This window comes from Pristis pectinata, chromosome 3 (assembly GCF_009764475.1).
Source record: "Pristis pectinata isolate sPriPec2 chromosome 3, sPriPec2.1.pri, whole genome shotgun sequence".
NCBI classification, from domain to species: Eukaryota; Metazoa; Chordata; class Chondrichthyes; order Rhinopristiformes; family Pristidae; genus Pristis; species Pristis pectinata.
Window position 1 is genome coordinate 97,200,198 of NC_067407.1, and position 26,940 is coordinate 97,227,137.

Genomic DNA, 26,940 nt, shown 5'->3' on the forward strand with positions numbered 1-26,940 from the left:
CTCCTATACTCTCCAGTCCCAGCAACTAGTGATGCAACCAGTCTACTCCAGAAAACTTCTATTCCTCCCATTGATAGCATGGTTTGTTTAGTTGACACTTGAACTGTAAAACATTTTACTCAAGATGTATATTTTAAGTACATTTTGAATATATTCACTCTTTAGATCAATCCACATCTTAAATGTTGCGTACATCACTCTTAACTGATATATTTTTAACCCTGAAGAAATTTAATGTAAATAATTATTTATTAAGTCCTTTCAATTTAGTCACAGTAATACTAATAGTGCCTAATAACATTTCTAGAAACATTTTATACAATTATTTGCTTTGGTGTGAATTTACTTTTAAGTGAGTTAAATCAAATGGAAAAGAACTTAGAGCTCATTAAGTGGGTCAAGAGCATAATTTCCCACTACATCTTAAATCCTTAGTGTTGCTTGCTCTGCTGATAAATTGCGGCTTTGTATGATTGTGTCAAATCAACCAGCATTAAAATTTTCTGCCATTCATGGAGGTATGGATCCATATTGGAAGGCAGTTGGCTCAGTTAAAAAGACAAATATAACTACAAAGTGTAACAAATGCAGGGTTTTGACCTGAAACGTTGACTATCCCTTTGCCTCCACAGATGCTGCCTGACCTGCTGAGTTCGTCCAGCAGTCTGTTTGTTGCTTGGTAGATAAATGTTGTGCATGATGTAGGCAATCTCAAGTTTGGCCACAGTTTATGATGCTACATCTGACCATTGGTTTGTTGCAATATCAGTACATCAGATTAATCAGGCAACTTCTAATAGCGCTGCAAATGATTATCATCTGGAGACATCAGAAATGGGGGACATATGAGCTACACATGGGTTTGGAATGTAATTGCATAACTGGAAGAAGCATGCAAAACGATTGGTCACCTGAAGTTGCTGCATGAAATTATGATATAGAGGCATTAATGGATTTTTGACTCAAACCAGGGAAGGACTGGGAGCTTCTTGATTACAAAGTAGTTAGAAAAGCTGGGAAAGGAAATAAAGGAAGAGCTCTAGAAAAATCTCTGAGACTGTGATATAGATTTATCATGGGTGGGTAAATACCACTGCTGTAGCTACACTGCAACAGCTTGGCTAGAAGCATGACAGCCAGGATGTGTTTGGGCCCATTGCTTTGCAATATCCAATACACTCATGCAATATTTACCAAGGAAGTTCAAGAATTTGAGATCAAGAAATTGTCTTCCTCTTCACTCTTTATGCCATTTACGGATAATTGAACCCCCTCTCCACCCCCACTTATCACTGCACTATAGCCTCTGCACCTTTCTGAAATTTGCTGATGAAAAAAGGGTTTGTTCATAGTGCTTTTGCTGAAGGCTTCCCCTTGTGGCAATTTGGTCGCTTGTTCTGTCATGTCCAGATCCACGATGATTTGGCTGCATTAGACTGGACCCCAGAGGAGGTGCAATATGACCAGCAGCAGCAGAAGCCATTTGACCGCCCGCAGCTGCACAGGGGGAAGAGAAACAGTAAACAAGGAACCAGTGATAGAGATGCTACAGAAAGGGGGTCAGCAGATAAAACAGTTGCACATGGGTGTCACCCTTGAAATATGGATGACATAGAGAACCTCAGTTTTCTAACTGCTTTAGGAGGTTTAGGCTGTCTTACCAGGTGGAAGCAGACAACTGTAGTTGTCCCAGGAGAAGACCTGCTCCCTGCTGGACATGGTGGCTCAGTCTTCCAGTGATTGCTATAGTCTCCACTGCTATCAATTCTATCTCTGCCAGGAATGTATTCAGGATCTCCCATTCTATGTAAGGGTCTGATTGATGGGTTGTAAACCAGGTCTGGAAATTATGTGAACATTTCCTATGATTTTAGAAATTGAAACAAGTGGGTGCTTGGGTTTGGGGGCTCCAGCTGGCTTCCTTGAGGTGCAATCTTTCATTGACAGCTCATACAGGGCAATTCTTATATCCTAAGTGCAAAGTGGATGGTCCTTTATGGCTTCTTCCATGATCCCCACCATCACAGAAGTCTTCAGCCAATTCGATTCATTCCATGTGATATCAAGAAACAGCTAAGAGTGCTAGATACGCAAATTTGACAGGGCCAGACAAAATCCCGGTTCTAATGCTGAAGGTTTTAGAACTGAAGTCAATCAAGACCGAGAGGAAAATACTCCAATGGTTGGAGTCATACATCTCACAAAGGGAGATATTTGTTACTGTTGGAAGTCAATCATCCTAGCCCCAGGATATCACTGCAGGAGTTCCTCATGGCAGAGTCCTGAGCCAATCACCTTCAGCTGCTTAATCAATGACCTTCCTTCAATCATGGGGGGTATGTTCACTGATGATTTCACAATTTTCAATTCCATTCACTGTTCTTCAACAAATGAAGCAGTCTATGCCTGCATGCAGCAAGACCTAGATAATATTCAGGTATGGGCTAATATTCAGGTATGGGCTGATATCCAGGAAAAAACATTTGCACCAAAGGTACCTAGCAATGACCATTTCCGAAAGGAAGAGTCTAACCATGTACCTTGCTATTCAGTTGGATTACCTAAGCTGATGCACCATCAGCAGTTTGGAGGTTATCACTCATAGCTGGACAGCCAAGGAAATATTGTGGCTATAAAAGCTTGGAGCCTGATTATCCCTTTGTGACACCCAGAAGCCTTTACATCATCCATGCAGTACATAGGAGAAGGATGAAGTACTCTCCATTTGTGTGAATGAGTGCAGCTCAAACAACTCTCAAAAGTCTGACAAATGGAGAGTCACAAACAAGGGGATATAGCTGCAAAATAAGGGGCTGGTCATTTAAAAATGAAGTGAGTAGAAACTTCTCTCTGTGCGTAATGAGTCTACAGAATTCTCTGTCCCCAAGGGTGGTGGAGGCCAGATCATTAGATATATTTAAGGAGGAGATGGATTAATATTTGAAAGACTGAGGAATTGAGGTTTATGGGGAACTGGTACAGAAGGGGAGATGAGGCTGGTATAGAACAGCCGTGATTATATTGAATGGCGGGGCAGGATTCACTGGCCTGGTGGCCTACTCCTGCTGTTATTTTCTTATTCTCTTGTGTGCTTGATTAGCACCCCATCCATTGCCCTACACATGTATTCCCTTTACCTCCAGTGGGTAGCAGTGTGTACCATCTACAGAATGCATAGTTTCCATTCAACCACTGTTCAACTGGCACACAATAACAAATTTCTCTCTGTCTGCTAGGTTCACAAAGTGCTTATGCCCTTCATAGTTCAGGCTCTCTGACATTTTCAGACCTTCAAGAAGACAAGGATAGCGACGAGAGATAAGAGATATCCACTCCACATTTGGTTTATGACTCCAGCCATAAACCAGGCCGGTGGAGCTCAACAACTTGAGTATTCAAAGTGAATCTGAGATTGAACAAGCTAGTGCTGTGCGGACAATGCTCAGACATTCCAGAGTGACCCCTTCAGAATTCACCAGCCAGAATGGTTGTGGGGTATTGCTGTACGTATAACACTGCACAGATTTGGACCTGCAGGAGAAATGACTTGTAAAGCACAGATTCTCACTGGACCATTTGGAGGATGAGGAAGAAAGGGATGCCCTTATTGATGACCTTCACATAGGTTGCAGTAATTAACCCACGTCACAAGTACATGCATTGGCCACTTTTCCCTATATATGGAAACATAAAATGAATATTAATGATATATGTTTGGGTCTTGGTACAGTTGTGAAGATGACTGAATATAGAAAGTACAAAGAAGTGAAAAAAATTGCAATTAAGCATGATGAAAATATTTGCAGAGAGATGAATAAGAAAAAAAAGAGAACCCAAAGGTCTTTTCTAAACATATAAACAGTAACAAGGTAGTTAAAGAGGGGGATTCATTAGGGTCTAAAAAGGAACTCTTTTTGTGAAGGCAGAGGTCATGGCTAAAATACTAAATGAGTCCTTTGGCAGTATTCTTTTCAGTAATAATGGATGCAATGTCATAGTAAAGGAGGAGAAAGCAGAGAAATTGGAAAGGATCAAAATAGATAAAGAGAAGGTACCTAATGGATGTACAGAACTCAAAAGAAAAAAAATCACTCATTTCAAATGGGATACATTCATGTTGCTGATGATAGCAAAAGTGGGAAGTAGAAGAGGCTCTAGCATCAGACTTAGGTGAAAAAGTGGCATGAGAAGATTGGACTGCTGCAAATGTTGATTCAAAAGAAAAATGGGGAGAAGGGTAAGCCCACAACTATATGCCAGTCACTTCAACATCAGTGGTCGTGATTTTTTAAGAGAATTATCTGAGAGAAAACTGGAAAGAATATGGATCAATAAAATTCATTAATAGTCTCAATTTTGGAAGAAAAGCATATCTATAAAACTTCAGGTAGCATTCCTTCAGCTATATAGTTTTCAAAAAGGTATTTTGGACTCAATACCTAAGATGCATTTCCCTTTCTCCATTATAGAGTGGATAGAAAAACATTAGTAATGAGTTTTCATCTAGATTCCAGCATCTGCAGTCCTTTGTTTCTTTATGATCTAATGAGTAATGGATAAGTAAACTATTTATTCATTATTTATCAACATTAAAGGGCATAAATATTAATACATATTATATTTATAAATGTCTGCTGTGTGACATGGATGGAGAGAAATTGGATAGAATCAGAGTTAATGAATGTCATGCTTTCAGCTTTGACCTTGGGTGTTGATCTATAGAAAATGCTTCTTACAATCAAGTTTCTGAGAGATTGGTGAAAGGTGCTGTTGTGTGTATTTTGATTACACCCACTCTTCCAGCAAAAAGTACATTGAGTAGGGGGAAAGTAGAGTAAGGAGCTCAGGATATTGTGGACTGTGACCAAGAACTGAACCAGCACGTTCATTTCTCCATTGAAGTTCTTTTACTATACTATGATGCTGCTGCCATGCTGCCTTAGCAAAAAAAAGTGTAAATCATTTTATTTGCCTCTCAAAGCCATTTAACTTCAGGATTGCCATGACCAATAAATACTGAACACATTCTTCTGCCCTAACACTAATTTAAAAAAAACTGTTGAGCAAATGATGAGGATTCTGGCCTCATGAAATTAAGGAACCAGAAGGTTGTTAATTAGTGTCAATGTAGTCAGTGAACTTCAGTTCACTATGGCATAATGGCACATTTAAATTATTTGTGTGTAATAAACCTCAGCATGAGGAACATTGGCTCTAACTCTGTCATTTTTACTGTTGATAATTTATTTCAACATGGTGCAAAGACTCCCCACAAAGATGGACACTTATACATAACTTTTTGAGTTTGGTAATTACCCGGCATTCAACTGCCTAATGGCCAAGATTTTTTCTTCATGTAATTATTGACAATAATGCTGGCCCTACCTGAACAACGTGGGTCTACTTAATGGTGCCCTCTTAGTGTGAGGTGACAGCTTTGAAATGATGATGTTGGTTTCCATTATACTCCGTGTGCTGTATGCTGGGACAATCCATGACAAGAAGATATGAAAGATATAAAGAAATGAGTTGATGCAGTGCTTTCAGTGGACTGAGCAGAACATGTCAAAAGTGACTGGGAGCTGCTACATCCAGGTCTGGATTCATTCTCCAAGGATAGTGCCTCCACATTGTTGGCTGAGTATGAGAGATTATGTCTCTCCAGGGCAAATGACAGTGGCGGGTCTTTACTGAGCTTTTGTGAGAATTGTTACTTCACTCTTGACATTTACTAAAACCGATCTTAGTTGCTGAGCAGCTTTTGATATATTGCTCTGTCGTCCACAATTTTGAACCTTGTACAGTTTTTATACGTTCAGAAAGGTTGGAAAGCAAACCCGGGATCAATACCAGCACATTACATATATGAAAAAAGCTACCCACATGTGGATCTGACCTCATAAATGATGTCTAAAATGCACAAGAGCTGTTGGCAGCACTAAATCTGACACCACAGAAACAGCCTACACAAAGAGAAGATAAAAACTAAACCAGAGTAGAATTTATTCTTAGTATTACTTTGCTCTCAGTAGGTAAGGCTTTCTGTATCCTGGCTGCATCTATTTTAAAAAATTTGAATATTCATGAGTAAATACATTGCAGGATTATAAAGAAGAGCTGCAGAATGTTGTTACCCTGAGGGACGTGACTAAAGGCTTTCAGGCCAAGGAACCAGCTGTAGGGTTGCCATAGGAACTGAAAGCACCTTGTTCCCAGGAGTTCTGCATCAAGGTTCTTTCAACATGAGTGACATAAAAAGTAGGGAAAGTGCTGCTGGGTGTAATTAAACAGGACTTTACTATTGTATGAAATTAACTCACAACCTCTTAATCTGTAATAGAAATCTCTGTTGGTTATCATTTTGGGGCATGGTGTTTTGAAAAAGACTGATCTTGACGTTGTTGACTCATTGGTGGACATCAATTTATGTTGCTATCTGCAGATTCAGATCTGTTTATGTCGAGTGGGATCATTGATTTGTATCTTATATGCAGTTGTTTCTGTTTTGGATGTAAAGCAGGGTGGTGTCTGACTTGCCACCGTTTGATTTACTTTGAGGGTATCTGCCCCAATCTTTTAATTTTGATTGGATTTCGGAATTCATCGTGGAGGGTTGTGGAAGTGATGGGGGGTGGGCAAGGTTTGGGAATTAGCCTTATAAATTATGAGTGTCAGGTGAAAGTCTTTTGAAATAGTTGAATATTCAGACTTGCAGGAATTTTATTTTCTGTTCTTTTACAGTGCTTAGTCAGCTCATTGTTCAATGCACACCTTTCTTTGGATGTCTTATTTATACTTGTCACTAATGAAGACAGTGATATGGAGTAGCTCTATTACCTGTATTTGGAACATAAGTGCCACCTCTACACAAGTTTTTAATTGAAGAATCTTTATGCAGTACTGTGTTGGATTTCTTAAACTGAAAAGCTCAAGTCTTTCAGACACAAGCTTCAGATCTTCATAGTTGTTCAAAATAAATAACCACTGAATACCAGTCTGTGAAATGTGCTGCAAATACAAGTTCTCTGGCTTTGAAAATGACTGTGCCATCATTTCAGCATGGCTCTTAAGTTCTGATTTATCCCCATTGCATTTGTTTTGCTTTGTTAGGTTGCTCCGTGATTCTTCACTGTAAATCTTATGATCTTGGGGAAATTGAGAGCATGGTGTCTTACTTCCTTTTTTGAATAACATTTACAATTTTCTTGTTCTTTTACATTAGTCTCATATCGTTGAGGGTTGAAAAATTGAAGTGTCCAACCTTTCTTCCCTCTGCAAGCTAGAATCCATTCCATGTGAATAATGCTGACTCAGTTTGCACCTCCTTTCTATTTATATATTGTCCAATTTTTCTGTAACCCGCTCGTCTACTGTAATAACCACTTCATCCCTTTCCTTTGTGATGATGCAAATTACACAATCAGTATTTCTGCCATCAAAAGCCAAACTATACCTTTATTAGTAATCAGCTTTGTCATTCCTTTGTCCTTTAGCTACATAAAATAATTTTGAGAGCATGATGCTTGGCATGTTGCCTATTAATTATATTTTCTCTTTACCCTGCACTCTGTATTTTACCTCATTTTTCTGTGTATTAGCTATCTGAAATTTGCTATAAACCGCTTTTTCTGATGCTGCAACCAGTAACAAAAATGAAATTGTGACTAACAATTGTGAGTTTGATAATGACACGCAAAGGTGATCGGAGGTAGCACATTATGAACTAATAGACCCACACTCTTCATAGAGTCATAGAGTTAAACAGCATGGAAAACAGGCCCTTTGGCCCAACACATCCATTCCAACCGAGTTGTCTGCCTGAGCTAGTCCCATTTGCCCATATCCCTCTAAACCTTTCCTATCTAGGTACCTGTCCAAATGTCTTTTTAATGTCATAATTGTACCCACTTCCTCTGGCAGTTCGTTCAATATACAGACCATCCTCTGTGTGAAAAAGTTCCCCCTCAGGTCCTCCTTAAATCACTTTAAAACCCTCACTTTAAACCTATGCCCTCTAGTTTTGGACTCCCCTACTCTTGGTGAAAAAACTGTGGCTATTCACCTTATTTATACCCTTCATGATTTTATATACCTCTATTAGGTCACCCCTTAGCCTCCTTTGTTCCAGGGAAAAAAGTCCTAGCCTATCCAGCCACTCCTTATAATTCCAACCTTCCAGTCCTGGTAAAATCCTTGTAAATCTCTTTTGCACTCTTTCCGGTTTGATGACATCCTTCCTATCGCAGGACCACCAGAAACGTACTCAGTACTCCAAATGTGGCCATACCAACATCTTGTACAGCTGTCACATGATATCCCTGCTCCTGTACTCAATGGAGACACAAAATACTGCAGATGTTGATTCTACTCATTATCCTGACCGATGAAGGCAAGCGTGTCAAACACCATCTTCACTACCCGGTCTTCCTGTATCGCCACTTTCAAGGAACTATATACCTGCACCCTTGGTCTGTCTGTTCTACAACACTCCCCAGGGCCCTACCATTTACTGTGTAAGTCCTGACCTGATTTGTCTTACCAAAATGCAACACCTCACATTTAGTGTAGTGGTAAGCATAATGCTATTACAGTGCCAGCAATCGGGGTTCAATTCCTGCTGCTGTCTGTAGGGAGTTTGTGTGTTCTCTCCGTGACTGTGTGGGTTTCCTCTGGGTGCTCCAGTTTCCTCCCACATTCTAAACACATACAGCTTAGTAGGTTAACATGGGTGTAATTGGGCATTGCAGGCTCATTGGGCCAGAAGGGTCTGTTACTGTTCTGTATAAATAAAGTTTTAAAAAGTTTTAAATTCCATCTGCCATTCCTCGACCTACTGGCCCAGTTGATCAAGATCACGATGTAATCTTCGATAACCTTCTTCACTGTCCACTATACCACGGATTTTAGTGTAATCCGCAAACCTACGAGCCATGCCACCTACATTCTCATCCAAATCATTAATATAAATGGTGAACAACAGTGGACCCAGCACTGATCCCTGGTCACAGGCTTCCAGTCTGAAAAACAATCCTCTACCACCACCCTCTGTCTCCTAGAACTCTGAATTATACAACAGTTTTAATGCAAATTTATGTATCCAGTTACTTCACAGAAGCACAATCAAACAAAATTCAAAGCCAAGTCCAAAAAGAAGTCAGGGAGTGCTGACCAAAAGCTTGGACAAAATGTTGAGTCTGAAGGACAATCTTAAAGGCTGAGGGTGATGAAGACACAGAGGTAGAGAGGACGGGAATTTTAGAATAAGGTTAAGGGGTGAATGAAGGCATTGCTACTAAAGAGAACCAGAGTTAGGTTCTTGGATAGTTTGGATTAGGGAATTAAGGAAATAACAGCAGGGGGTTAAGGCAGAGGGGGTGTAGGTCAGGGCAGGTGTTGAGACCTTGGAATTAATTAAACCCAGTCCAGACACTGGGTTTATTTGAGACATTGGGATGCCAGTAGAGGCCACTGAGAAATGGGGATTGAAATGTAAAAGGATGTTTGGATGTACTAAGGTTTATGGAGCTTGCAAGATTGGCTAGAGGAGCTTTGAACTACTCAAGTCTGAGGTCAATAACAGAATTAGATAAACAAACACTGTAGTTTGTCCTAAACAGAAGCATTTCCAACTTTAGAATCACAAAGAAACAGGCCCCTTGGCCCACCATGTCCATGCCAACCATCAAGTCCTATCTGTACTCATTTACCAGTACTTAGTCTGTAGCTAACTATGCCCAGGTGATTCAAGTGCTCATCAAGATACTGCTCAAATGTTGTGAACACACAGGCAGCGCATTTCAGATTGCAACAACCCTCTGGGTGAATTTTTTTTTCCTCTGATCTCCTCTAAACCTCTTAATCCACACCTTCTGACTATCTGTCTATGCCTCCCATGATTTTGTACACCTCTATTTGGTGTCCCCTCAGCTTCTTCTGTTACCTGGAAAACACACCCAGCCTGTTCAGTCTCTCATCATTACTGAAACATTCCATCCCAGGCAACATCCTGGTGAATCTCTTCTGCACCCTCTCCAGTGCAATCCTGACCTTCCTATAGGGTGGCAATGACACCAACAATTTTCGTGTCATTTGCAAAATTACTAATCATAATTCCTACAGTCACATCCAAGTCATTAACATGTATAACAAACAGCAAGGGTCCCAGCATTGGTTGCTGTGGTACATCACTGGTCACAGGCTTCCATTCACAAGAACAAATCTCCACTGTATGTCTCCTGTTACAAAGACAGCTTTGGATCCAATTTACCAACTTGCCTTGGATCCCATAAGCTCCAAGCTTTTGGATCAGCCTTCCATGTGGGACGTTTTCAAGGGCCTTACTGATGTCCATGTAAAACAGTAATCACACAGCCCTCTTCAAAAACTCAATTGTTAGTCAGCCAAGAGTTCCCACCAGAAAATGCATGCTATTCTTGATCAGTCCCATCCTTTGTAAGTGTGGATTAATCCTATCCCTCAGAATTTTTTCCAGTAATTTCCCAACCACTGACATTAGATTAACTGGCCTTAAATTATTTGGTGTATCTCTGCAGACTTTCTTGAATAAAAGTTACCACATTTGCTGTCTACCAGTCATCTGGCACTTCACCTGTGGCCAGTAAATATTTAACTATCTTTTTCAGGGCTCCAGCAATCTCCTCCCTTGCCTCTTATAGCAGCCTAGGAGACTTCTCATCAGGTCCTGGGGATTTACCCACCTTTATGCTTGTTGATCTTAATGTGCTACGGAAGTTCACCTTCTCAGCTGAAATCTCCAACTACAATAGCTTTCTCCTTGGTGAATACAGATGAAAAATATTCATTTAAGACCTCGCCCACGTTCTCTGGCGCCACCCACAGATTGCTCCTGTGGTCCCTAATGGACCCTACTCTTTCCCTAGTTACCCTCATGCTCATAATATACGTACAAAAAATGCCTTGGGATTTTTCATAATATCCATTTCATGGCCGCTCTTTGCCCTCCTGATTTCTTTTTTAAGCACTCTCCTACACTCCCTGTACTCCAGAAGGGCCTCCCTTGTTTATAGAATACTGAAAACTTTACTGTATGCTAAAAATTTTCTGTATGCTTCCTTTTTGTTTAGCAGACCCTCTATTTCCCTTGACATCCATAGTTCCCTAGACTTCCTGTCCTTACCTTGCAACCTTACAGGAACACTCGATGAGTACAGGAGAAAATTTAGCTAAGAAAACGGACATGATTTGTGAAATCCTGGCCTTGGGAGCCACACAATAGAGTGCTGCAGGCTAAATTCAAAACAAATGATGTCCAAGTGGAACGTCATTTATCTACGTTTTATTACAGAGGTCACTGTGGGATTAAGAGCTCATAGAAAACGAGAATGGACAGAGTGAAGGGTTAAAAGCTTTCAGTTCATTAATTCCACTCAGACCTAACTTAATGCACTTGATCTGTAGATAATCTTTCATTGAGGTTTAAGGCTACCACAAAGAGTGTGCCCTGGAGAAACTTGCCTTTTGGCATTTTGAACTAAATGTGAATCTGCATGGAGAACCCAGATCAAAAACCCAGAAGTGCTGTCCCAGTGCATTTTAAGAACTCCGATTGTATTGCATACAGAAATATTCTACTGGTGAGAGAATTTCTAGGCTAACATTTTTGGTATTCAACAAAAACCTGGGAGTAGCAAACAGGAGATCATCTCCTACTTCCATTTCCCACATGATCAGATCCTCCATGAGGAACAGGGTGGCTGATACACTGTGTTTTTAGAAGCAGTAATCTAAAGTCCCTGAGTGTCCTTCTGCTTGTGATGAGACAATGACGTGGAATTCACCTTGAAGTCTCCAGACCCCAAAGCAGGAATATTTCTATGTATGGTGGAAGGTCAGATTTGATGAAATTCTGGCTGAATTATTTTTCACTCCCACTGCCACTATGACTCAGATAGGCAGACTCAGGACAGTCTAAGAATAACCCTGAGAAGTGCTTAAAATTATGAGAGGCATAAATAAGGTGGATGGTAACAGTCTTTTCCCCAGAGTATGGGAGTCCAAAACTAGGGTACATAGGTTTAGAGTGAGAGGGGAAAGATTTAAAAGGGACCTGAGGGGCATCTTTTTCACACAGGAGGTGGCGAGTATATGGAATGAGCTGCCAGAGGAAGTCGTTGAGGCAGGTACAGTAGTATAATTTAAGAAGCACTTGGATAGGAACATGGAGGGGCGGGGCTTGGAGGGATATGGGCCGAATGCAGGAAATTGGGATTAGCTGGGTGGGCACTGTGGTTGGTGGACTCGTTGGGCCGAAGGGCCTGTATCTGTGCTGTATTGCTCTGACTCTATGACCCTATATCTCAGACCTGAAGAGTTCCAGACTAAGGCTCAAACCACTCCATTTGGCAAAATAACAAATATAGGAATATGAAGAAGAAAATAACTGATTAGCCATTTCTCCCAATAATTACATCTTGCCCCATCTTATTGAAGAGCAAGAAAGGTAAAGTGAAAAGCATAAAAATGAAGTCCAGTTAATGGCCCCTAACAGTACCTAGAGGTACTTTGATCAGAGAATCTTCCAAAGATCACAGATAAAATAGAGCAGATTGACAAGTTTGACTGTCACATTGGATGCAAAATAACAATGCAGTGGAAATAAGCTACAAGTTATGATCTTCATCTTGAAACTTATTCCTGAATCTTTGAAGTTCCAATGTCCGTGATATTCTTGCTATATCTAAGACAGGAAGTATCTAAGTGCACCAGAAATGCTCTTTTCAGGTTCTCCTGCCAGATTACCGAATGACTCAGTTTCCTACAAAGCTCAGACCACTTAAGCAATTGTACTTAGAATTTCACAGCAAGCTGGATCTTGCTATGCACGGGCATACAGAAGCCAGAAGGTAGATATCGGATAGTACAAATAGTATTGTGAGGTTCAAACATGCATTGAATTTTGTGTACTGTTCGGTTACCCCAGAATATGGGACGAGAAGCAGCATTTTATTCAACTGCAGGAGCACCAACAGTGGAAGCTGTAAGTGGAAATGACACAAACAGAGAAAATAAAAGTTCACTTATGAACATAAGAAACAGGAGTAGGAGTAGACCAGTCGGCCTCTTGAGCCTGCTCCTCCATTGAGTGAAATTATGGCTAATTTACTTTTGGTCTCAACACCACTTTTCGATTCTCTCCCCATACCTCCTGACTCTCTTGTCGTTCAAATATTTGTCAATTTCTATCTTGACTATATTGAATGACTCTGTTCTTTGGGATAGAGGATTCCAATGATTCATAATCCTCTGAGAGAAGAAATCCCCCTTCCACCCCACCCCCCTCAATCACCACCTGATTCTCACCTTATTCTGAAACAATGCTCCCTAATTCTAGATATCTTTACTAAGGGAAACAGCCTCTCAACATCCACCCTTTTAATCTACCTCAGAATCTTATATCTTTCAATAAGATCACCTCTCATTTTTCTGTACTCCACGCCTAACCTGCTCAACCTATGTCAGACCCTTCAGCCCAAATATCAACTGAGTGAATTTGTGCATTGCCACCACTGCAAGCTCAGACTTCTGTAAATATGGAGACCAAAACCAATGGAATTGGAATTGGTTTATTATTGTCACTTGTACTGAGGAACAGTGAAAAACTTGTCTTGCATACCGTTCATACAGATCAATTCATTACAGAGTGCATTGAGGTAGTACAAAGTAAAACAATACAGAATACAGGGTAAAGTGTCACAGCTACAAAGAAAATGCAGTACAGGCAGACAGTAAAGTGCAAGGTCATTATGAGGTAGATTGTGAGGTCAAGAGTCCATCTCATTGTATAAGGGAGATGGCATCCGCTGTGGATCTGTTTAGGCGGTAGGTGAATTGCGATGGGTTGAGGTTGTCTGGGAGGCTGGAGTTAATGTGTGCCATGACCAGCCTCTCAAAGCACTTCATGATGGTGGATGTCAGAGCCACTGGGCGGTAGTCATTAAGGAATGTTACCTTGTTTTTCTTAGGTACCGGGATAATAGTGGTCTTCTTAAAACAGGTGGGAACCTCAGATTGAAGCAGAGAGAGGTTAAAAATGTCTACAGATACCTCCACCAGCTGATCTGCAAGGGACCTAAGGACACGGCCAGGGACACCATCCGGGCCAGATGCTTTCTGTGGGTTCACCCTCCGGAAGACTGATTTTACGTCCTCAACGGTGTCTATGGATTCAGGTGCATTGGAGGCTGTTGGGGTGGGTAGTGACATTCCAATCCCCTTCTGTTCAAAACGTGCATAGAATGCCTTAAGCTCATCGGCAAGGGATGCACTGTTGTCGGTGATGCTGCTCGACCAGTGCTGGAACTGTGAGATGCAGAACACAGCAGTTGATGGAAACCTTAAAAGAGAAATAATCAGTGTATCAGGTAACATTCATGGAAGGAGAAAAACTGGGTTAATAATACAGGTGGATGACCTTGTATATGAACTGGCCAATTCTGACATGACCAGTAAGGCTGGTTACTTGAAATTGTTGAATTCAATATTGAGTTCCTAGGGCTGGAACATGCCTTGAGCTTGCATCAGAATCATTGGAACAGTGTAGGGTGAAAAAGACAGGGGTTAGAATGGGAGGTGGATGGATAATTAAAGTGACAGGCAACAGGATGCCCTGGGCCATCCTTGCGAATTGAAAGGTGTTTTGCAAAACAGTTACCCAGTCCTTTTTTTCACTTTCTCCAATGTAGAAGAGGTCACATCATGAACGCTGAGAGCAGAAGGGCTTTCTACCATGTCTACTATATTTTCTGCATTTCCACTTGGGCCCCACTTCTTCTCTGAATTAAGTATTTATTTTCCCTCCACTAGGAGGAGACAAAGGAGAGCTTTTTTTTGCTTCGTTTGCAATTCTGAGGGTATCTATCTTGAGTACAGAAAATACATTGTCTTTCCTGGAGATCAGACAGTGTTTCAATATTGGTATTGATCCAATTTTTCCCAATTGGGAATTAATTCCATAATTTGCCAAGAAAGTTCACCAGCCCCTTACTTCCTCAGGAGGCTAAAGAAATTTGACATGTTCCCTTTAACACTCAGCAACTTTTATCGATGCACCATAGAAAGCGTCCTACCTGGATGCATAAGGACTTGGTATGGCAAACGTTCAGCCCGGGACCGCGAGAAACTGCAGAGAGTTGTGGACACAACTTAGCACATCATGGAAACCAGCCTCCCCTCCATGGACTCTGTCTACACTTCTTGCTGCCTCATTAAGAAGTCAGCATAATCAAAGACTCCACCCACCCAGGTCATTCTCTCTTCTCCCCTCTCCCAACAGGCAGAAGATACAGGAGCCTGAAGGCACATACCACCAGGCTCAAGGACAGTTTCTATCCCACTGTTATAAGACTATTGAATGGTTCCCTTACACGATGAAATGCCCTTGACCTCACAATCTATCTTGTTATGACCTTGCACCTTATTGCCTACCTACACTGCACTTTCTCTGTAGCTGTGACACTTTACTCTGTATTCTGTTATTGTTTTTACCCTGTACTACTTCAGTGCACTGTGTAATGAATTGATCTGTACAAACAGTACGCTAGACAAGTTTTTCACTGTACCTCGGTACGAGTGACAATAATAAACCAATACCAATACCAAATACCAAATGCTTTGAGTGGGAAAAGGATGATTTTCTCTTTGAATCTTAATTGCATGCAGATGCAAAGCCAAATTATGGCTTGAGACCTCAGCTGTTGTTCCTTCTTTGCCCTGCAGGATGGCCTCTGGAAATGGAAGGTTGAAAATACAGCTTTAATTTCCCAAAAATGCTGACTTGAGAGTGAACCACAAATATAATCATGTTGCAATTTATATTACAAAAGGACATTAAATGAATGCACTAATTTGTTGACTCTGCCTTTATTTTGGAAAATCTAATAAACCATTGTATTTGAAACTCTGCTCAGAGTGCTCTGTAAGTTTCTCTGGGCTCACAATTAAATATCCAGCACCATCAATATGGCTGCAGCCTCCTCCATCTGTTTCATTCCTCCCACCAATTGTTAGTGATTTATGTTGCAGACAGCAAATAGATCATTTGAAGAAATCTAAAGTTCATTTGGAAATAATCTTTGTGATATAAACCTTGAGTCTAACTCCAGCATTGGCAGTGGTGCATCTTCTCACCTTTCATATTGTGGCTTTTATACCTGTAAGGTAGCATGTGAGTGTGTGGGAGCTGAAAATCACTGTCATGCCTTATAGTTGCCTGGAAACATAAAATATGGTGATGCCCATGATTAGCAATTCCTACTTTGTTGGTATTATGTTATCTTGCCTGTTGTGTGAGATAATGTGAATAGGGCACCTCTGATATGTGTCAAAATTATTAGAAGCAGCTTGGATCCTTGTGTTAACTTGGTGTCACTTACTGGCTAATAACATTTTGTATAGGTTGGTTACAGAAGTCTCCCATACCAATTAACTGTGGACAGGAGGAAAAATTTACTGCAGGAGAAATGAGTCTTATTGTTTATCCTGACGCAAAGCAATCTCAATCAAATGTGATAGTGAATTAAACAGTGATTTTATTTCCCATATGAGTTTAACTTAATATTGCAAGAGACTAAGAGAGCTCAGCTGATGATGGATTTGTTTAAGTGCATCCACACTGTTTGCATCAGCTGTACCTTGTAGTAACGGATTCCATATTCTCAACTTTCGATATGAAGGAGTTGCCTCTGAAATGCATATTTAATTTCTTTCTAGTTATACAGATCACTACTAGTTTTGTTGTTTTCCAGAGTGGAAACACTTGCTATTTTTCTGCTGCCATCAAAACCTTTAATTATTTTGAGATCTCTATTATGGACTGTCCAACTTTCACCAGTGCGTTGCTCATTTCGTCAAAGAACTTACTGGCACTGATCAAACATGATTTGCCTTTGACTCATCCATACTATAAACTCATTGTGGTACTGGGGGTCTGGTTCCCAGGACATCAGCAAAGCACAGGGCTGTGCAAGCAACCAACTACAGTGACATGCATGGTGTTGACAGCCGTGAGGCTCTCCACAATCCCAACCAGGACAACTGCTGTCAAACCTGCTGTTTAAGTTGAACGTTCGTGGAAGTCTCAGTCAAGATCACAAGAATCAATCAATAATTAAAAATGTTAAAAAAGTAATATAATTTTAAAAATATAGAAGTCAAAAAAGGTGATAAAACACACATGCACACACACTCTTGAAAAGAATTAAAACACAAATACTGTAAAACTCTTCGTGTACTGGCAGCCAATTTCCCACTTTGACTTCAATGGGCCAGCTGTACTTACAGCAGATTAAACAGGTGCATGTTCAGTTTCCCAGCCTAAGAATGGTGCCTTGATGGACTCCATGAGGGGACATAGCTAGGCAATGCAGAAGTTATTCAACTGGCCCTCTGCTGGATGGAAGTCTAGCTATGGGCCTATCTGCTGATTGGCTCATTGTAGATCTCTGGAAGATTTGCCCCTAAGTTTTCCCAAATTACAATTAATTTAGTCTTGGTTATTTGTCCTGAAAAAATTTCCACCTCCAACATTGAGCTTTTGTGCCCCTCTTTCAGATCTGATCAGTTTGGTTCTCCGCTGTATTATGAAAATGACATGAAGCTTCCTTTTTACAATTTCATTTTAATCTCTGGGACAAGATACCTACTTTGAGTGCATACAATTTTGCTTAAGTTTCAAGTAGATTTTGGAAGGCTTTTTCTCAAGTGTACTTGCATTTGTTGAATGTAAATCCTTCCAAAACTAGCACAATTGTGCAGCATTTTAGAATCTAATTTAGTTTTAATTTTTATGAGAAAAATATTCCATGATACATTTAAGAATAGCAAGAAATGTCATCTGACAAATATAACCGAAAGTGGGTTTTTATCACAAAAATATGGATTTTTAATCAGAATATTTAGTTCATTACGTCTGAATAATTAAATTTTAAATAGCTAAGAATTCTTTTATTTTAATTTATTCAGAGCCTTTTACTAGTTTCATCAATGAAAACTAGTACAATAGTTAGTTATTTTGATTTTTTAAATTATAAGCTCTTAAAATATGCTCATTGGTGTCCTTGTGTTTTATAATTTAAAGAAATTTCTTTAAGACCTACAGAGGAGCACAATTAGTGGAAATTCACCATAGTAATTATTTTGAGCTGGGATTGTTCAGGCAGGCTTCCCAGCTGGTACTTCTTAAACCAGTGCAAAACATCATGGAGATTTTGTTGGTGTGACAAATTTTGGATAAGTTGTGCTGGGGAAAGAAGCATGCAAACTAGCACAATTTCCAGGTTCTACCTTTAATCATCCAAGGACCTACAGTTTTGGATGCCATACTTTTCCCCCTCATGGGAATGACTTAAACCTGAACCAGTGTTATCTCCTCATTGAAGGCTTTTCCTTTTTTAATTGCCAGGCTTGATTTATTTCACATGGCCCAGGTTGTACTTCAGTTCACTTAAATTAGCCCTCATTTTTATCCTAAATTGTTAATGATGCTTCAGCATCTGCCTAATCCGTATGCATGTCCCAATCTTTATTTCAAATTTTTTAAATGTTATGAAAATGTGAGGTTTTTGCTTTACAGTTTTCTGTCTGGTAAAGTTCTTTATTTTGGTTGGCTGTTCTGCCAGCTTGATGATATTGGTGTTGTAGGATGCCACAGATACTCTATGGAAGGCACCATGTAACAATTGAGAAAAGAGAAATCCAGATCACAAAACCTGCTGAAGCTTTGTAGGTAAGTTTCTTCGAAATTAGTAATGAGTGGCATCCATTTTCCACTAACCAGATGATTTAGGTGAATGTCATGAGGTATGTTCCTTTATTCTTTGAATAAATCTAGATTGATTTTTGTGTTGTCCTGATTATCTAAATTCATTTTTCACACTGCCAGCATCATCAAGTACAATTACTCAGCTTGCCAGATTTCTTATATTATTCTGATTGCAGTTGTCATTAATAGCACTGTTTCAATTAAATCCTACAGCTCCTTGTCTTCTGAGTGTTGCTTTAATCAGTGCTAATGCAAGACTGTGATCTAACTAACAGCAGGAAAATGACAAACTGTGCTATATCTGTGAAATGAAGTGCTGTTCCTCGAGCTTATGTTGGGCTTCACTGGAACAGCATAGGAAGCCAAAAACGTATGGAATTGTTGTGGATTGGAGAATTAAAGTGACCTAATGCAGCTTCCCACTCTTTCTGTTGAGGCTCGTACTGCTTGCTTACCACATGCTCATGGTAAAAAATCTTGAGAGTGTTGTCAGTCATGTGTTAAAAAGCAGCTTATATCTCTCCAACATAACCAGTTGTCTCCATGCACAAGTGCATCCTGCAGGGGCGTCGTTACCAATAAGACAGGCTTTTCATTGATTATGATAACTCTGTAACCTGATCATTATTGCTTTTCCCCATACATGATCATTTGTAACTAGATTGCAGTTGAAGAGACATCACCTATTGATGGTGGGCATCTGGGTACAAATGGTGGTGGTCAAGATTCCCCAGGCTACCAGATGCCCTGGAACTTAAGGCAAGCAAGGGTCAGTCACTTAGCATTCAATGCGTGAAAAGATGTATGGAAGCCGTACTGCATATTGAGCCATTGCGAGTTTTTTTCAAAGTGCTGGGGGAGTAATAGTTTAGGGGGCACGATCTGCAATCCATAATCCTTGTTAGAGTCAGCTAAAGAATGAATGGGAAAGAGAACTCCAGATATTTTTACCTACAGAGACATGGAAGAAAATTCTCCAATTAGTTAATACATCTTCAATGTGTGCTAGACACTCTGATACAGTTTAAGGTGGTTCACAGGACCCATATGTCTAAGGACAAGTTAGCCCGTTTTTATAACCATATAAATCCTATATGTGACAGATGTAATTTGGAGGTGGCTTCCCTGACACATATGTTTTGGTCCTGTCCTCTTTTGGAAAAATATTGGAAAGACATTTTTAATATTATTTCAACTGTATTGAATATTGCTTTATAACCCCATCCTATTACTGCAATTTTTGGGTTACCAATGATGGATTCTGGCCATTCATCCACTTCTGCTTGTCGTATGATTGCTTTTGTTACATTAGTGGCCAAGAGATCCATTCTATTTGAATGGAAGGACCCTATACCTGCTATCACATTTTAATGATTTTCTCAAACTATAACATGTTTAAACTTAGAAGAAATTAGGAGTGGTACTGTTGATCCTTTGCTTAAATTTGAGGAAGTTTGGAGTCCATTTATTCAGTATTTCCATATGATATAAGCAGACCTGTTTCGAATCCCTTTCAATAACCTTTGAATATAGAGGAGCGGAACTAATGACATAATAATGTTCTTTTTTAACTGAAGAAATATCAGTCCAGTTTTTTTGAAGTTTTTGGTTTGTTTTTGTTTTTTATTATTATTATTATTATTATTATTTGATTGGGGGTTCTCTTTTCATATAATTAAATTTCTTTTCAATTTTTTTTGACTCACGCTCACTTAGCAAGAGAGCGGGAGGTCCAGATTATATATTTTACTCCTTGTGAGTATATATATTAACTGTTATTATTATCCCGATCTCTTTGCACCATATGTATAATCATTAATGTTATGTATATTAATTTGAGTTAATTTGAAATTCAGTAAAAAGATTGAAAAAGAAAAGAAAGAAAGAGTCAGCTATTCTGGACCTTTGAAGACAGAGCAGGCCATATTATGAGAACTGGTGACATCTGTTTGAATTATTTGGTCTAGTTGGGACAAATCTTGCCTCAGATTGTGATCCAGGTGTGGGCTTGTGTGCCACATGCCTCCAATACTCAATGGAACATCGAGCACCAGAGGTGGGCATCCAGGGCAGGAATGGCAGTAGTCAGAATCCAGAAGGTAAAAAGAAGTAAATTGGATATTACCTTCTAGGAAGAGTGCCCCATTCTGATGGATCTTTCACTACTGGAACCCCAATAGCAGCCCAGGTGCCCTATTAGTAGCATAGAATATCCTCTTTAACCACCCTTTTGGAGAGGCCTAATCTTGCATTTGAGGCCCAAATAGCTTGCCTACCATATATTCACAGAATAATATTTTGAAATTGTTGTAATGTACTGCATGTCAATTTATGTCCCTTGAATGTGCCAAGCTGTTTCCTTGCATGGGCATATCCTAGCTATGGAGGCACTGCAGTAGTATTTTTGAAAGCTATGTAGGCTTGGTGTAAATAATTGTATTAAGCAATTGGCTTTTGGGTAAAATTATATCACTAAGGCCATAAATTATTGTGGTATGCAATAGAATTTCTAGTCTTGTGCCTTAGTGGAAGGAGTGGGTTTAGCTCTGGAAAAAAAACCACAGTAAATGAGTAATGCCACTAGATTGTTCATAATTAGACATTTGTAACATTGAAAGTAGAATGTAAAAGGCCAGCTTTGATTAAGAATAATGTACAAAAATCAAAATTAGTTTGTATTGAATTATGAAACAGATCTTGCATGAGATGGGTAATGTTTTGTTCTCCACAGAGAATCTTAATGGAGTAACTGGAAGAACTGTATCTTTAGCAGTGCAAAGACTGAGGCCATTTTCAGTGTAATTCTCTATTTATAGAATGTAAGCTTAACAATTCAAATATCAGTACTCATAGTGTGGGCATAATGGATCAGTCTGTTAAAGAAATAATAAAAAAGAATCGAACAGAGAATATAATGAGACTTTCACATAATATGTTCTATCTGACCATGTTATCCAATGGAACAGTTTGTACTGAAAAACCTGCCAAGGGAATCACTACACATCCAATCAGAGTGAGAAAATAATTTAATAAAGTTGCCATTTCTCTTGCACCTCACTATCAAATTAGATCTCCTTTAAATTTCTCCCTTTTCACCTTAACCCTGTGCCTTCTAGTTTTAGACTCCCCTGGCCTGGGATAAAGATCCTAACTGTCTACCCTACAGGAAGGATGTGGTAGCAATAGAGAGAGTGCAGAAGAGATTCACGGGGATGTTGCCTGGAATGGAGGGCTGTAGTCACAAGGAGAGATTGGATAAGCTGGATGTATTCTCACTAGAATGTAGGAACCTGAAAGGTCACCCTACAGAGGATTACAAAATGATGAGGGGCACAAATAGGATAGTCAGAGTCTAAAACTCGAGGGCACAAGTTTGTGAGAGGGGAGAAACTTAAAGGAGACCTGAGGGGTAAGTCTTTCACACAGGGGATGGTGAATATTTGGAATGAGCTGCCAGAGGAAGCAGATACTATTACAAGGCATTTAGACAGGAATTGCCATAGGAAAGGAGTAGAGAGATATAGGCCTAATGTGGATAAATGGGATTAGTGTAGATAGGCATTACATGCAGAATCTGGCCTCTTGTGGATCTGCAGTTCAACACAGCACAATTGCCATTTGTGCCTTCTGTTGCCCAGGCCCTAAGCTTTTTCTCTCCAGAAAGACAGCAATTCTGTCTTTCTCTGCTCCTTAATATTTACTTCTTTGACGAAGTTTTTGGTCACAACCAAGTATTACTTTATTTGGTCCAGTATAAAATCTTTATCAAAAAAGCTTCTGAGCAGGTAGGATTCACTCACATCTGGGAAAGCTTGGGCTTATTAGTGATAGTCAGTATGGCTTTGTGCAAGGAAGGTCCTGTCTTACAAACTTGATTGAGCTTTTTGAGGAGGCAACAAAGATGATTGATGAGGGTAGGGCAGTGGATGTTGTCTACATAGACTTTTGTAAAGCATTCAACAAGTCCCCTCATGGTAGGCTGATCCAGAATATTAAGGCACATGGGATCCATGGAGTCTTGGTAGATTGGATTCAAAACTGGCAATTGTCTCTAGAAGACAGAAGGTAGTAGTGGAGGGTTGGTATATTGACTGGAGGTCTGTGACCAGTGGTATTCTGCAAGGATCAGTGCTGGGACCTCTAGTTTGTGATATATATGTATAAATAAATCGGGTGAAAATGTCAGTGGACTGATTAGTAGGTTTGCAGATGACACAAAAATTAGCAGAGTTGTGGATAGTGAGGTAGTTTGTCAAAGGATTCAGCAGGAAATAGATCAGTTGGAAATATGAGCAGGGAAATGGTAGATGAAGTTTAACACACCAAATGCTGGAGGAACTCAGCGGGTCAGACAACATCTATGGAGGAAAATGGACAGTCAATGTGTCAGGTCGAAACCCTTCATCTGGACTGAAAGGTAGGCACAAAAAACTGCAGATGTGGGAAGCTGGAGCAACATATGAAACACTGGAGGAACTCAGCGGGTCAGGCAGCATCAATGGAGGGAAATGGACAGTCAACGTTTTGGGTTGAGACCCTGAATGAAAGGAATTTAATCTGGACAAATGCGAGGTATCGCACTTTGGGAGGTCAAATGTAAGAGGAAAGTATAGTGTAAATGTCAGGAGGCTAAGGACCATTGATGTACAGAGGGATTTTGGTATGTGTCCATAGCTCCCTGAAAATGGCAACCCAAGTGGACAGGGTGCTAAGGAGGGCGTATGGCATACTTGCTTTCAATGGTCAGGCCATTGAGTATAAATGTTGCCAAGTCACGTTGCAGTTGTACAAAACTTTGATGAGGCCTCATTTGGAGTACAGTGTGCAGTTTTGGCTGCTGCATTACAGGAAAGATGTGGAGGCTTTGGAAAGTGTACAAAGGAAGTTCACCAGGATGTTACCTGGATTAGAGAGTATTAGTTTCAAGGATAGGTTGGACAAACTTGGATTGTTTTCTCTGGAACATTGGAGGCTGAGGGGCATACATATGGTGGATAGACAGAGTCTTGTTCCCAGGGTGGAAATGTCAAATAGAGGACATAGCTTTAAGGTGAGAGGGGGAAAATTTAAAGGAGATTTACAAGGCAATTTTTTACACAGAGAGTTGTAGATGCCAAGAGTGCACTGTTAGGGGAAGTGGTGGAAGCAGGTACAATAGCAAAGTTTAAGAGGCATTTAGACAGGTACATGAACAGGCAGGGGATGGATGAATATAGATCATGTGCAGACAGATAGGATTAGTTTAGTTTGGCATCATGATTGGCACAGACACTGTGGACTGAAGGACCTGTTCTTGTGCTGCATTGTTATATATTATATGTGTGCTCTTTGATCAGCAGAAGGCCACAGGGGAAAAAAAATGATTTCTTCTGGGTGCTGGCTTGTATACAATGAGCCGAATGACCACCTTCTGCACCATAATAAATAAGTAAATAAGCATTTTGTGGTGGCATGGTATATTAAGGGTACCATATGAATTCCAGTTGTAATCATAGTGTATTTTTTTCTTCACATCAACTCAATTTTTTTTGCCGATAACCATAAATTTGTAATCACGGATTACTGATCATTCTGCCACTGAAAACAATTTCCACTAATTTATTCTATCAAAGCTCTTTGCTTGGTTCATAACACCTCTCATAAATCTCCTTATAACCTCTTTTGAGAATAGTGCCAGCTTTTCCATCTCTTACTGAAGTCTCTCATACTGGGTCCTATTGTAGTAAGTCCCCCCTGCTCCCCTCTCTTGACATCCTTTCCTACTTGTAAGCCAGAATTGAACTCAGTACTCCAGCTGAGGTCTAACCAGTCTAACATTAGCATAATAGTTAAGTAATTTCATGCTGTTCTATCCGTAACCTTCAAGTAGTACATATTTTGTGCTTACCATCTTGTTTTTCTTATTTGTTTTGCTGTGGTTTTCATTTGGCTCATGCATATATTTATAGATATTTTAAAAGAAATATCATCACTTGATAATATTTTTGTTATTTTTAATTTTTAAAATATACTTATTTGTTCTCTGAATTTAGTGGACAGGCTTATATTGCCCATATGTAGCTGTCCCAGGAAGTAGCATCTGATTATATAATACTGCTCCATCCCAGAATATTTCCCTAATCGACAATAATGGTTATAGGAAAGGGGTGTGATATTGAATTAACCTTGGAGAGTTGTGCAGTGCAACCAACGTATTTAATGTAACAGATGTTTCAGAAGGTAAAGTGAACGAAAGGGTTCACTTTGTGGGATATGTGTAACAGTTCTTGTTTCGGTTCTGCTCTGTCCTTCCCCGTCAACTCTTTTTCTAGTACATTCTGGATTGTATTGGTGCTGCTTCCTGCGCTTGTACAGAGCTCAAAAATGTTATTTGTACCAATTTCTGGCAATTTCTACCCTGCACTCACTTTCACATAGTCTATCTCTGTCTCTCCCCTTCCCTTTCTGGATTTCTCTATCACCATCTCGTGGGATAGGATAATGACAATATCCATTACAAGTCTCCAGACTTCCTTTACTGTACGTTCTGCACCAATCTTCCTGTAAGAACTTCAATCCATTTTCCCTTTCTCTGTCATATCTGCTGTAATGAAGAGACTTTACCCACAGATGTATCTGAGATGTGCTCCTTTTTCCTTAACCTTGGTTTCCCCTCTACCATAGTTGAGATAGCCCTCAAATACGTTTACGTTATTTCCTGCACCTTTGCTCACATCCCCTCTCCTCCTTTCCAGAACAGGAATAGAACTCCCCCAATCCATATCTTCCATCCCACCTACCTCAACGTTTAACAGTTCGATCTTTCGGTGAGATGGCAGATGCATCTTCTCATGTGTTCCCTTTCCAGCATTCTGAAGGGACTGTTCTCTTCACAGCTCCCTAGTCCACTCTCCCATCTCCACAAAGTACTTCCCTTTCATTGGTACTTTCTATGCAACTGCAGGAATTGCAACATCTGATCTTTTACTTCGTCCCTTTCTGCCAATCGGGGACCAAAACAGTTCTTCCAAGTTAAGCAGCTATTCACCTTCACTTCTTCCAATCCAGTAAATTGCGTTCGGTGCTCACAATGTCATAGAGTTATACAGCACGGAAACAGGCCCTTCAGCCCAACTGGTCCATGCTGAGTTTCCTCTGCGCCATGTGGTTTCCTCCAACACAGATTTGATTGTGTTCAGTCCATAAGGGCTTCTGGTTGCCTGCCTCCTTACTATCCATCCCACTCCCACTCTGGCTATTTGTTAAATAGTGAGAGATTGAGTTGTGTTGCTATTCATAGTGACCTGGATGTTTATTCATAGGTCACTGAAGGCCAACGTGCAGCAATTCAGAGGGCAAATGGCATGTTAGGTCGAGTGGACTAGGACTGTACCATCTGGAGTATCGAAGGATGAGATAAGATCTCATTTAAAAAAAAGAATTCTTAAAGGGCTCGATAATCTAAACGCAGGGAGGATGTTTCTGCTAGCTGACGAGTCTTGAATAAGGGGTAGACTATTTAGGATTGCAAAGGGGAGAAATTTCTTCATTCAGAGCATCGTGAACCTTTGGAATTCTGTATCCTGGAGGGCTGTGGAGGTTCAGTAGTTGTCCAAAACACAGGTTGATGAATTTCTGGACATTTGGGGAATCAAGGATTTGTAGAAGGAAAATGGTTGGCTGGTAGAAAATCAGCAAAGATTTTAATGAATGGCAGAACAGGCACGAAGAGCTTAAACTGAGCACCATCAATTTTGCCAATAGTGCAGTATTATGGCCACTAGGTATTGTTATTTACAGTTTTCTTCCCTGTGATATACAGAGGCAGGTTAGGTATCTCCTGCTCCTGGTTCTTATGTAATTTCAGTCCCTCTGATAGACACTGATGTGTTTGACTCCAGTGCATTTTGTAGACTTATGTATAAAAAGCCAGTTTCTCTCAAGAGGGTATGTCAGTACCATGAATAGCGTTTTGAATTGGAAGTGGGACATTTTATGTGCCCATTTTTCAGAGGAACACTATCTATTAGGTATAATGATATTGGTAATATTGATTGAAAGTACCAATGATATGTTCTTCAGTGCCACTTTATCTTCCTGCTTTTGAGACTCCTGTCTGCTGCAAGAGATCCGCCCAATGGGAGTTGGCAGCTCATGACGGC

At 40.1% G+C, this 26,940-nt stretch overlaps 1 protein-coding gene across 2 annotated transcripts in view; it reads left to right on the forward strand.

The window, feature by feature from the left end:
* The window catches only part of rps6ka2 (ribosomal protein S6 kinase, polypeptide 2), a 216,695-nt gene that overhangs the window by 19,397 nt on the left and 170,358 nt on the right, over nt 1–26,940 (forward strand). Inside the window, exon 1 of one of the 2 annotated variants that reach the window (XM_052011831.1) lies at nt 14,124–14,230. The exons of the other annotated variant lie outside the window; for it this stretch is intronic. Coding sequence (XP_051867791.1) covers nt 14,201–14,230 — 30 coding nt within the window. The 5' untranslated portion in view covers nt 14,124–14,200. Of the gene's footprint in view, nt 1–14,123; nt 14,231–26,940 lie in introns of those variants that run through there. 2 annotated transcript variants of the gene reach the window in all.